Source organism: Schistocerca americana, chromosome 1 (genome assembly GCF_021461395.2).
Source record: "Schistocerca americana isolate TAMUIC-IGC-003095 chromosome 1, iqSchAmer2.1, whole genome shotgun sequence".
In the NCBI taxonomy this organism is placed as follows: Eukaryota; Metazoa; Arthropoda; class Insecta; order Orthoptera; family Acrididae; genus Schistocerca; species Schistocerca americana.
Genome location: NC_060119.1, coordinates 1,031,295,079 through 1,031,308,358, shown reverse-complemented (window position 1 = coordinate 1,031,308,358; position 13,280 = coordinate 1,031,295,079). Strand labels below are relative to the sequence as shown.

Sequence of the window (13,280 nt, the reverse complement as noted above, 5' to 3'; positions counted from 1 at the left end):
GAGGCAATACTGACCTTACAACTTATCTTAGAAGAAAGATTAAGGAAAGGCAAAACTACGTTTCTAGCATTTGTAGACTTAGAGAAAGCTTTTGACAATGTTGACTGGACTACTCTCTTTCAAATTCTAAAGGTGGCAGGGGTAAAATACAGGGAGCGAAAGGCTATTTACAATTTGTACAGAAACCAGATGGCAGTTATAAGAGTCGAGGGACAAGAAAGGGAAGCAGTGGTTGGGAAGGGAGTAAGACAGGGTTGTAGCCTCTCCCCAATGTTATTCAATCTGTATATTGAGCAAGCAGTAAAGGAAACAAAAGAAATATTCGAAGTAGGTATTAAAATCCATGGAGAAGAAATAAAAATGTTGAGGTTTGCCGATGACATTGTAATTTTCTCAGAGACAGCAAAGGACTTGGAAGAGCAGTTGAACGGAATGGATGGTGTCTTGAAGGGAGGATATAAGATGAACATCTACAAAAGCAAAACGAGGATAATGGAATGTAGTCGAATTAAGTCGGGTGATGTTGAGGATATTAGATTAGGAAATGAGACACTTAAAGTAGTAAAGGAGTTTTGCTATTTGGGGAGCAAAATAACTGATGATGGTCGAAGTAGAGAGGATATCAAATGTAGACTGGCAATGGCAAGGAAAGCATTTCTGAAGAAGAGAAATTTGTTAACATCGAGTATAGATTTAAGTGCCAGCAAGTCATTTCTGAAAGTATTTGTATGGAGTGTAGCCATGTATGGAAGTGAAACATGGACGGTAAATAGTTAGGACAAGAAGAGAATAGAAGCTTTCGAAATGTGGTGCTACAGAAGAATGCTGAAGATTAGATGGGTAGATCACATAACTAATGAGGAAGTATTGAATAGGATTGGGGAGAAGAGAAGTTTGTAGCACAACTTGACCAGAAGAAGGGATCGGTTGGTAGGACATGTTCTGAGACATCAATGGATCACCAATTTAGTATTGGAGGGCAGAGTGGAGGGTAAAAATCATAGAGGGAGACCAAGAGATGAATACACTAAGCAGATTCAGAAGGATGTAGGTTGCAGTAGGTACTGGGAGATGAAGAAGCTTGCACAGGATAGAGTAGCATGGAGAGCTGCATCAAACCAGTCTCAGGACTGAAGACCACAACAAACAACAAATTCCTGTAGCCCATTGTAAAAGAGCTTCTCAAAGATCTTTGAGAGTGAATTTCAGAGGATCAACAATATACTTCCCTGTTAGTTTTATAATGCTGTCTGGAATATCACCAACACCACATGAAAGTTTTGTTGGTGAGCTTACTGCCAGTACAAGCTAATCTTGTGTGGTCTGTTTGAGAAATATTGATCCTTTGAGAGGTGTGTTTCTAGTTTGATAGTTCTTTGTATAAGGTCATTTGCTATATTGCTAAAATAATCAGTAAAGATATTAGTTGCTGTGTTGGCGCCAGATACTTGTCCACTTTCCAACTGCAGGTTAATTCTGTTTGCAACTGTCTTTACACTTGTTTCAGAACTGATAATGTTCCATGTGGCCCTTACCTTTTTTATGAGATATATTAATCATTTCTCTTTTTTTAATGAGGTTATGGTAGATCTTCTTGTATAATTTTGTATAATTTCTTATTTGTAATGATACAGGATTGTATTTTTCATATGACTCTAAGAATATTTTTGTTGCACTGGAGGTTTGTATGCCAGCTGGAAAGGCTATGTCAAAATAATGCTTATATGTATCGTGAAAGTTACTACTGAACATTTTATTTGTATCTGTCTCATTGTTCACTTTATCCCATGTTTCTTGGCTTAGTAAGCAGCACAAGTGTATAACGTTACTATCAGTGAAGTCCATAAACTTACTTATTTTTGACTGGTGGCCTTTTCCGTGAAAATTTTCATGATTGCTGTAGCCTGTATTTATTACTTCAGTGCTCTATGGGTAGCAGGTTTCTTGAATGAACATTTGGTCTAGGGCAACCTCATTGTTTAAAAAGATTCATGTTGGTGTATATACAATGGAGTTTAGAATGAAACTTTTTGTCATGTTCAGTAGTTTGTCTCTATGATTTGACTGTTTCAAAAAAATCAGTTTTGAAGTCACCACATGATCTTATTTTTGGTTGGTTTAGAGTATTTAGGTTACATAGAAAGTCTTCAAAGTTTCCATCATGGCATCTGCACATAGTGACAATAACTACGCTCTTATCAGAAAGTGCAATGGTTGCTATTTCAGGATCCTTTTCTTTTATACAATCAGGATTTGTTTCCATTGCTCTATACTTTAAATTCTGCTTTACAAATATGATTGTTGCTCCATGTTTGTGACAAGACTGCACAATGAATTGCATAGGAGGAAACAAGGAATGTTTAAAGTATACATTTGCTGCTTTCCTAGGCCATGTTGAATTATGCAGATGACATAAACATTTAAGTCAGATCCCAGTAGTACTTCTAGATTTTGTAACCTGTTTGTTAATGATTGAGCATTGTGATACCTTATACTAAAAGGGGGAGCGCTGATTTTGTTTTCTTTACTATTGTCATTGCTTTTATTCATTTATGATGAACTGCTTATCTTAGATAAGGTCATATCTCTGTTTATTTTGTGGCTCATTGATTAGTTAACTGTATATGATTACCTAAAGAGTAATAAGAATATGGATGTGTGCTGTTAAAGCAGACAAATGAGGAAGCTAATAAGAAAAATTATCTTAAAATATTATGAAATGGAAAATTTAAATCCCAAAATGTAAATTGAGATGGTTACAAACTACATGTACCAGCAAAGCAGAGAGCCTGACTGACAGCAACTCCAAACAGATTAAGATACTTCTAGTTTCAAGTCTACTTTTCATCAACAGAAATAGTGTCTAGGATGTATGTTATAGTTCTACATTCTTACAGTTGCTGTAGATTTTTTTCTTCCAGTTATGTCCTACATATTTTTAAATTGAGATGAATATAGAATTAATGAAACCACGTGGAGGGGTATTAGTCTTTCTTCAAATTTAGTGTACTATCTGTGTATAAATATAGGGTTTGCATAAAAAGTAATGTGACTGATTTTTTGCTGATGCAACTGTACTCCACAGAGCGCACTCACCTGCGGAGGGGGGAGATTGGTGGTGCTGGGTGTCTGGCCAAAAACGTGAGGTGTGCCAGTCTATTGTGGGCTCTTGTCACGACAGCATTATGCATTTAGTGGACACATTGCAAAGTTGTCAGTCGTGGCGCAACCTGCAGCAAACAATTGAGCAACATTACACCATCAAGTTTTGTGTGAAACTAGGAAAATTTGGTATGGAAATGTTGGATATGTGTCAGCAAGCCTACGGTGAGGATTGCCTGTCAAAAAGCCAGATTTTCAGGTGGGTGAAGAGCTTTAAAGATGGCAGCATTGATTGAGCACGAGGCCTGCTCCGGACGCCAGTCAACCAGCAAGACTGACAAAAACATTGACCATGTGCACCTTTTATTGAACACCAACCATCGGATGAGTGTCAGGATGATAGCAGACGATCTCAGACTAGATAAAGTGACAGTGCACAACATCATCACCAAATAATTGTTGATGAGGAAGATCTGTGCCAAGAAGGTCCCAAAGATTTTGTCAGACGTTCAAAAGCAGACACCTGCCAAGACAATCTCAGAGCCTTGAAGCTGATCCAGAATTTTTAGATAATGTTATTATTACGGAGACAAAACCTTGGTGTTTCAGTACAACTCGGAGACAAAGCGCATGAGTGCCGAATAGTGTACTGCAGCATCCTCATGTACAAAACAGACTTGCATGAGCAAATTGAAGGTGAAAGCCACGCTGATTGTGTTTTTTGACATCATGAGTTTCTGCCCCCAGGCTAAACTGTCAACAGTGCTTTTTATTGCAAAGTGCTCAAGAGACTGAATGCCAGGGCCCATCGCATGAGGCTAGCCATCGCTGATTATTGGAAGTTGCATCATGACAACGTGCTGAGTCACACCTGCTTCTTGGTGGCCAGCTACCTGGCCAAGAAAGAGATTCCCCAGCCCCCCTACAGGCCTGTTGTGGCCCCGCCAGACTCTTTTTGTTCCCCAAACTAAAAACTTGCCTCAAAAGACACTGTCATGGGACCCTGGAGAAGGTCAAAGCCACCATGACAACGGCTTTGAGGGCCATTCCAGACTCAGTGTTCGTGGCAGTGTTTGAAGTTTGGGAATCTTGAATGCAGTGGGTTATTAACTCTCTAGGGTCATACATTGAAGAGTACTAAGTGGCTGAAGCGATATCTACAATAAATTTTGATTCACAGGCTCAGTCTCATTACTTTTTATACAAACCCTGTATAATTTATTTTTAACTTTTGGTTTTTCTTTTGGAATATTAAGAGATCATTCCAAAATGGGGCTGTCATAAAGTCTCAATCCATTTATGAGAAATAATGGATGCATTTACATAATATATAATTATAATATAGTTATATGAAAACATGAGCCTACCACCACCACCACCATCACCACCACCACCACGACCACTACCAGGATAATCAAGAAGAATATTTATGCTAGAAGGGTGCATGTGGCTGTTGTTAATGACATGATTGCACAGTTTATCTCACCTGGCTGTGCAACAAGAGTCCGCTCAGAAATTTCACAAGGCAGCACCATTTAGAGCAAACATACAGTTATTTGTCAGTAAGTTCCAAATAAATGGAAACATTGCCGATGGAGAACATTGTAGGATACCTCTTGTACCACAAGTGACCATTCAGAAAATTGGAGAAGCAATGGATAGAAGTCCGAATCCATCAACTTTTTGTTAATCAACAAATTGGACATGCCAAAATCAATGATTGTGAAAGTTTTGCACTTTATACCAAAAAAATCTATATCACATTAAAGTGCTTAACAAATTAGACTATGGAGATGATGAAGCTTGCCAAGATGCATGATAAAATGTGATAGAAATTGTTAACAGGAAACATTTACCTTGATATGCTGGAACAATTCTGAAACCATAGTTTCAGCAAGAAGGCATTGCTGACACTGTTGTGTTTCAGCAGATGAATACTCCCCTCATTTTACTATTATGGCAAGGGAGTACCTAAATTGAAGATTTGCCAACAGATGGATTGGCAGATGTTCAGCAAGACTGTGGCTATAATGTTGAATTTCTTCACTTAGGTGTATATAAAGTCAAGAGTGTACAAAACAAAAATAAGGGATCTCCAGGATCAAATAGCTTGAATCAGAGATGCAGTGTTGGCTCTTTGACAAGGTATGCTTCAGAAAGAATTCAGATCAGCTCTACAACAACGGAAGCACTGTTTCAAAATGGATGGAGGCCACATTGCAGTATAATGAAAATGTGTACACATATTGGCAATAAACATAAATGTGTATTTTATATTTGCATTCATTATTTCTTAGAAACAGGTCTAGACTTCATGACTGCTCTGTATAGATACTTGAAAAGGAGGAAACAAGATTATAGAAAGGTCATTGCTTGCACTTGGGATATCTAGATCAATGTAAATGCAATTAGGACTTGAACATTTTGTAGATGTTAAGCATAGTGAATTCAGGTATTTAGACTTGAATGTTTTATTATTTTTAAAGACTAAAATAAGAAATACCTTTAAGTGACTTCTTTCACTTTTTTTTTTCAAGTAGTCAGTCTTGAAATAAAATAGAATGATTGCCATTATTCAGTTCTCTCTATTACCACATGAAGTGTGCTACGTCAGTCTCATGAAATGATTTCCCCTTATTATGGGCTACTTCTAAAAGTAATATTTGGTATTGGTTAATTTTGTTTCACAGATCTTGGAAGCATTCTTGCCACGTATGATATCAAACAATCATGGGCATGTTGTGGGTCTCTCTTCTATGGCTGGTGTAATGGGTATCACAAATTTGGTACCATACTGTGCTAGCAAATATGCAGTTCGAGGGATGATGGAGGCTTTATCAGAAGAACTGCGTGAGAACTTGAAGAGCTCTCAAATACATTTCACTACCATCTTTCCATTTATTGTTGATACTGGCCTGTGCCAGAAACCACGTACCAGGTATGTGATAAATATAACAATATGACACTATGTAACTAAAAAACTTTGGAGACAATTTTGTATCCAGTGATGTTTTAGCCAGAGAGTGTATTTTTTCCACAGTATAAAAATAACTATCAGATGGTTTATGTACAAAGTTGAATTTTATTTTATGTTTTTATTAATATTATATTTCAGGTTCCCCAGTCTTCTAGCTATAGTACAAATTCCAAAAGCAGCATCAGAAATTATTAAGGCAATGAGGAGAAACTACAATGAATATTCCATTCCAAATGGGCTGTTGGACTTAAATCACTTCCTCAGGTATGATCATTTTCTTTATGAGAGTTGTGTTAAAACTTTTTATAATATAGAAGGGTATTTATTTATTTGTTATTTACCCATTCTATGTGACAATTTCTAACTAAGAATACTGACTGGGTCACACAGATTCTCAATTAACTCATAATCAGAAAAACAACATTATATTGGCACAATGAACTAAATTAGCTTTAAAGGTATGGTATACTAAACAAATATTTAACTTGGTTATTTTGGACAGTCTTTGATAAATTCTTGTTTTGTATAGAAACATTTCTTCTGAAATAACATTTTTTACTTCAGCTCTGATTTGTTCTCTATTCAACTTAAAACATATAGATAGCTTGTTGTATTATAGAACAAGTTTGATGTACCTTGTGCTGTGGTGCCCTTTACATAGCCATTGACTAATTATAGATATGTCACAGGAATGACAGAGTGATGATAGTAGAAGTTATTTTTGGTAAAAATTGTAAATCTTCATGAATAAAACACAGCTTTTTGTGAATATAAATACAAGGCACTGACTGGAGACTGAGCTCCCAGGAGTGGATGTTTACTGGTGAAGGAGAAAGACACTTGTCTCATTATCTTAACTGCTCACTTCTGCATAGTAAATATCCCTCTATGTGACACACCCAAAACCAAAGTGCAATATATGAGTGTTAGAAATACAACTGCAAATTATGCACATTTTAATGTTTGAATGTCATACTTAGGTCATGACATTAAAAGCACAGCACAAACTGCCCAGTCTGTTTACTAACTTCCTTATTTTATATGTTCCACCACAGTCTGTCATCTTTCTACCCTCAGAGGAACTTAGTGGTTATCTCTCAGTTTATAAGGCACATTTCCAAATCTGCCATCTATTCTTGATGGACCTATGTGATGGACAAAAATTTACACACTATTTTGTATTTAATCAGTTAAGCTACTGGTACCCTTTCATACTGTGTGTGCATTTTTATGTTAAAGAGGCTTAGCCTTTGACAATGTCTCTGCTGAACATCTTAAGCCTGTTTTTCACCAGGGGCAACCATCTTAGATACGTGTCAGTTGTCTCGTTAAATAGTTCCCCTTACCTCTCCTGGCTTGTTCTTGTATCTTATTAGTGAGTTAATTATTGCTAATGTCTCTCACTAGCATAATAGTTCCATATATATTAACACCTACTGTGTACACTGTTGTGATCAATAAAATTCGATTCTACATTGTCTTTGTAACCTTTTGTCAACAAGCATTGCAGTTTTGTCCATCAGGAATTTTTTTCCTCGTATATAATGTGTGTTGTCCTTTCAACTCTCCCCTTTATTGACATCAGTCCCAAAAACATTTCTACTGCTTATTTATGTAATATAACAAGTATTTATTGTGAAGTTCACAAATATATTACACATTGCTTGATTTGAAACACTAAAGATGATCAATAAAACCTCTTGAAATCCATTTTGTTGACCATCCATCCATAAATTAGTACTTTCAATGTCTTAAAATTTAGAATTTTCTTCTATAATTATTCCAGAGTTCTATCAGATATGGGACTGACTGATATTCCCTGTACCTTCCTAATTCATGCCTACTTCCTTGTTCGAAAATGGATGTACTTTACTCTCTTCTATTTTATTGTTTTTTAAAACTTCTAGTAGTGTTTTCTTCAGCATTTTCTGATTTTTAACTTGAATTTCATTAATTTAGTCTGTTTTATTATGTGCAATCAACTTATTTACTGCAGTTAAAAAGTATTTTATATCTTTAGTATCTGCATTCACTTCTCCAACTTTTAGGAGATGACTGCCTTCTGTATATAGTGAAATTTATCCTGTTCATTTCTTTATTATCATATTCGGCACACTTCTTTCATTTTTCTCTTACTGTCTTGGTCACCACATGCAAACCATAATAATAGTTTGTTTCAGCACAAAATGTGTAGTACTTTTGAAAATCTTTATTCATTCTTTCACGTTCTTGTACTCGTAGAGTAAAAAATATTAAATGATGATCTGTAATACTGATACATGCTGGAGCATGTGGCTTTGATAGAAGTAAAGTCTTGGAAAATGAACTTGGAGTAAAAGAAGGCTTGGGGGGCATCACTATCAGAAATATCAGTAGATGGAAGAAAAAGAGATTAAAAATGAAAAGGTGAAAGGGGTTAATAAGGATGTTAGTAACTGACTGTGCAATACTATATTCATTAAAAGTACAAGTAAAAAAATATAGTTAGACCTTAGGAGTCATGGTAGAGATCAGTGTACTGAAGTTTTTCTTGCTCTTCTTGATTACTGTCATCCTTTTCTCCTTTTCATCAGTTTTCTTTGGTACTTTCATCATCATCATCACCATCATCATTCCAACTAACTCAGTGGGTTGACAAATGAGGCTTCTCCACCAGTCATGGTCACTAACAGTTAAAATGCTCTGGATGTGTTAATGTGCACACACCTTTGTACCTGTCCTTGTGTGCTCTGAATGTTCAGAGCTCACAGGGACAGGTACAAAGGCGCACACATCAACACATCCAGAGCAGTTCAAGCATTAAATTTCAATCCCTCTTCAATGCTATCCCAGGTATATCCTCCTTGCATGGTGTTAGATTTCACCTTATTCTTGTACCTAAGTCTTGATCCTTCATCTCTGAGTGTCAGATCACACATTACTCTCGGTAGTCTTTCAGCATCCATGCATCATGTATGTCCATATCATCTCACCCGCTCAATGTTATTTTGTCTGGTAGTCTTAAAATTTGAGTCTGTTTCAGGTTCCCACATTACAAGGGTCTGTCCCTCCATGTCTTTCTGACTGTGCTATGGATAAACCTCTTTTCAGCTGCCTGAATTTTGCTGATACCTTTACTTCTCATGTTCATGTTTCACTATCATATCTCAAAACTGGAATGTAATAGGTTTCGTAGATGATGCTCTTACATTTTTGTGGTACTTTCTCGTTTCATATTAGGTCCTCAACTGTTTGACAAAAGTTACAACATGCTTGGATCCTGTGGGTGATTTCTTTGTCTTGTTTCCTTTGCCATTGTTACTTTATTTCTGTTTAATTCCCCCCCCCCCCCCCCCCCCGCCGCCCTCAACACCAGCAGGGGTGCAATTTTTACTCTTCTGCAGCTTTACAAAGCCTTGATACAATCCTGCCTTGATTATGAGAGTCTGGTAAGCACTTCAACATCACTCTCAGCCTTGTGGATACTGTATCCAATACACCACTGCAGGTTTGACTTGCAACAGGAGCCTTTCAAACTAGCCCTGTGAACAGCTTACTTGTGGAGGCTGGGGTCCCTCCATTACAGGTTAGGGGCCAACAAAAAAATGGTTCAAATGGCTCTGAGCACCATGGGACTTAACTTCTGAGGTCATCAGTCCCCTAGAACTTAGAACTACTTAAATCGAACTAACCTAAGGACATCACACACATTCATGCCCGAGGCAGGATTCGAACCTCCGACCGTAGCAGTCACACGGTTCCAGACTGTAGTGCCTAGAACCACTCGGCCACTCCAGCCAGCACCAACAACAGTATGTCAATTGTGCTACCCAAGTTCACAGCTTCCCTAAGCATCCAAACTACATTCTTCTCTTTCCAATCCATTTCCTGCAACAATCACAGTTCGTGTCTGGTCCCTCATCTCCTTTTGTTTCCTCTTCCACCTCTCCTCTAGACTTGCTCACCTCTGTGGTGCATCCCTTGGACACAGCTTAGTCTTGACCTATCACAAAATCTGAAAGACTTCGTTCCTCTCGAGGCCCTTTGTCATCAATTTTTCTTAATCCTTGGTGCATCCTGGGGTTCAGAAGTAGTCTTTTCAGATGGCTTGATGGTTGTCTGTCAGGTGGGCTTTGCTTTTACTCACAGAGGACATATTGAACTGTGCTCCTTGCCAGATGGCTGTAGTGCTTTCACTATGGAGTTAGTAGCCATCTCTCATGCTCTTGAGTGTATCCATTCCTGCACAGATGGGCCCTTTCTCAGCTGCAGCGACTCCTTGAACAGTTTGCAAGTTCTTGACTGATGTTGCCCTTGCCACCCCTTGGTCATTGCTACCCAGAATTCCCTGTATGCACTGCAACAATGAGGAGACTCAGTAACTCTCACCTGGGCACCCGGCCATGTCAGGATCCCAGGGAATGGACTCGCAGATAGCCTGGCCAAACTGGCTACTAATAAACTCACTCTTGAGACTGGTATTATGCCAACAAGTTTTAGGAATCTGGAATACATAATGGCTCAGTCTGCTTTACCAAACAAGCTACAGGTGATACAGTATACTACGAATTTGTGGAGGTCCTCCATGCAAGCCTCGTGCAAGGAATCTGCAGTTATTTGCCAGCTGCACATCGACCATACTTGGCTGACTCATGGTCATCTCCTCCATCATGAAGACCCAACCATTGTCATTGTGGTTCTCTTTTGATGGTGGTCTAAATTTTCCTGGACTGTCCCAATGTAGCCACCCTGCTGCAGACTCTTAATCTCCCTTACTCTCTATTAGGACATGATGATGCCTCAGTGGCTGACTTAGTTTTACATTTTATTCATGAAGGAGGGTTTTACCACTCTGTTTGACACGTGACCACTTAACATTATCAGCCTGCTGAGATGTCGGCAGAACACTCTGTTGCCTCCTTTGTCCAGACTGGGCTGCCACTGACTGGGCGCGGTGGTCCAGCCTGGTCTTGGCCCCACCTGCTCTTTTACTGTTCTTCTACCTTCTCATATAGTCTGTTAGACTTGTTCATCTCTTGTCTCTCTATGTCTCTCTTTGTATTGTTAGTCTTCCGTATGCAATTTCTGAGGGGTGTGCCTCTGATAATTGGTATGGGCTGGGAGGTGTATGTCCCCTCAGTGCACTCTGCTTTCAGGGGCCTCTGGCTGCTGCCTAGATAGGGCACCTTACCTTCCTCTCTTCCTCTGTCTCTCTTTCTTCTTTTTGTCTCTTTTCTTGCCTTTGTTGACGTTTTGTAGACCTTGGAGTTTTCTTCCCCTGGGTTTTGCATGATAGGCTCTCCCTGATCTGCTGTCATGTAGACCTGCCTGTTTGAGGAAAAAGGGACTGATGTCTTAGTAGTTTTGTCCCTTTAATCATCCAATCAACCATCTAATCTGCATTCCCAACACTCCACTGTGTCAGACAGTCATTCACATAATATTTATTTGCCATGATGACACATTACAATGCACTCTTCTCCAGGACACATGATTTCTCTTCTTAGAAGCAATGCTATAGCATAGTTTACCCAACTCCTGCTCTCAGAGGTGTTGATACAGTATGACTTGGAGAACAGCATTGTGATTTGCGAAGATAAGATGTATCCCTCAGTACATCTACTGCTAACATACTGTACTCCACTATATTCATGTAGCTTCCTCCTCTGGGTGTCCACAACATATCACTTAGCATGGTTTTCATTACACTCAAGAATCTAGTTCTATTAACCATCACTTAAATTCATAAACATAAGAAATAAGTTGTTTATTTTTAAACTGTTTTTCATATAGCTCATTTTATTGTGCAGAAATTATTCTAACTGTTAAATAAACTTTTTATTTATAAAATTATATAAATAGAGAAAAACATGTAATTCTTGTTTTTTTTAAATTTTAGGTTGCTGCCACTGAAAGCAACAAACACAATTAAGGATTTTGTTGACAGTGGAGTGGGTGCCCATGATGAGTGAATAGTCAGAAATAAAACAATGTCTTCAACTAGCAACTTGGATGTCATTCTTCTACTACAATTGTAGGAATGATAAATTTTGTTTGTAAATACCACAAGTTTACAACACAGAGACTTGAATAAGTGAGCTTCGTGTCAAAATGTGAATATTGACATGTACATAGGCAGTTGTATAGAAAACATCAGATATTTTACAGTTGATTTATTGTGTAGTCTTTTTCTATTACCAAATCACTTACATATGTGGAGTTCAGAAACAAAATTCTAATTTTCTGTGATTCACCATTAATTTTAGTGATATATTTGGCAGAAGATAGGAAAAAGATACTTTTTCCCTTGCCAACAGTAACACATGTTGTTGCAATTATTGATACATATTACCTGCAAAAATAATGACCAACTTTTGCTGTGTGCTATTCATAAAAAAACAGAACTGAAAGACATCCAAAGCAGGAAAATCAAATGAGATTTTCCAGTAACAGATTTACCCCTTATGAATAAAAAGTATTTCTCTTCATCATAAAAGTATGGTGATGAGTTAGAAGAAGTTGAAAAGACTTCCACAAATGCCAAAAATTATTTAAGGGACACACACGTTCTAACAGCATTTATTTCTCTCTCTCCATTTTGTACAACAATTATAGAATTTTTTTGATACAATACTACAATAAATGTAATTGTGTAAACTTACAGATAAACATGTGATTTTAAAGTGAGTATCTATTTGTCTTTGCACAGTGTACAACAATAAATCATATATATTTTTATATATGTGATATTCTGTAATATATAATGGCAATATGTTATGCAACAAATATGTATTTTTGTACTAGAATACAACATTCTTGCCATCAGTGCAATGTTTTGTGTCTGGATGTGTTTGCAACTCTCATTTGTGCTGTCATTAATACATTTTCCTACATTACTTTGTTACTACCTCTAAAATTGATAATGACACTGGTTTGTTATCCCTCAGTCCAGCTAATGGTGCAAACAAGCTGTTCATTAAAATGCTTCCGTGACAAAGTTCAGGAATTGGAGGAAAATTCATAACTAAGGTCCTTAATAGTTAGTGTGGTTTTTTCCTTCCTTTTTTTGTATGAGTATTTAAGTAGAGTGGGGGGGGGGGGGGGTTAGGACTGCACAAAGTACTTAAAAACATTGCATGGCCTTCTTCTGTTACCTTATTCCTTTCATTATTTTGTTGTTAGCTTGTTCCCTTGCTTCAGAAAAACATTTCCCCTTTGTTTC

General features: G+C 37.6%; 1 protein-coding gene across 4 annotated transcripts in view; it reads left to right on the top strand.

Moving 5' to 3' along the window:
- The window catches only part of LOC124616656 (epidermal retinol dehydrogenase 2-like), a 350,044-nt gene extending 337,161 nt beyond the window's left edge, over positions 1–12,883 (top strand). For all 4 annotated transcript variants that reach the window (XM_047144987.1, XM_047144994.1, XM_047145008.1 and 1 more), the window contains 3 exons: positions 5,793–6,040; positions 6,218–6,343; positions 11,958–12,883. In XM_047144987.1, coding sequence (XP_047000943.1) covers positions 5,793–6,040; positions 6,218–6,343; positions 11,958–12,030 — 447 coding nt within the window. In that variant the 3' untranslated portion in view covers positions 12,031–12,883. The remainder of the gene's footprint in view (positions 1–5,792; positions 6,041–6,217; positions 6,344–11,957) is intronic.
- Positions 12,884–13,280: the final 397 nt, after the last annotated feature.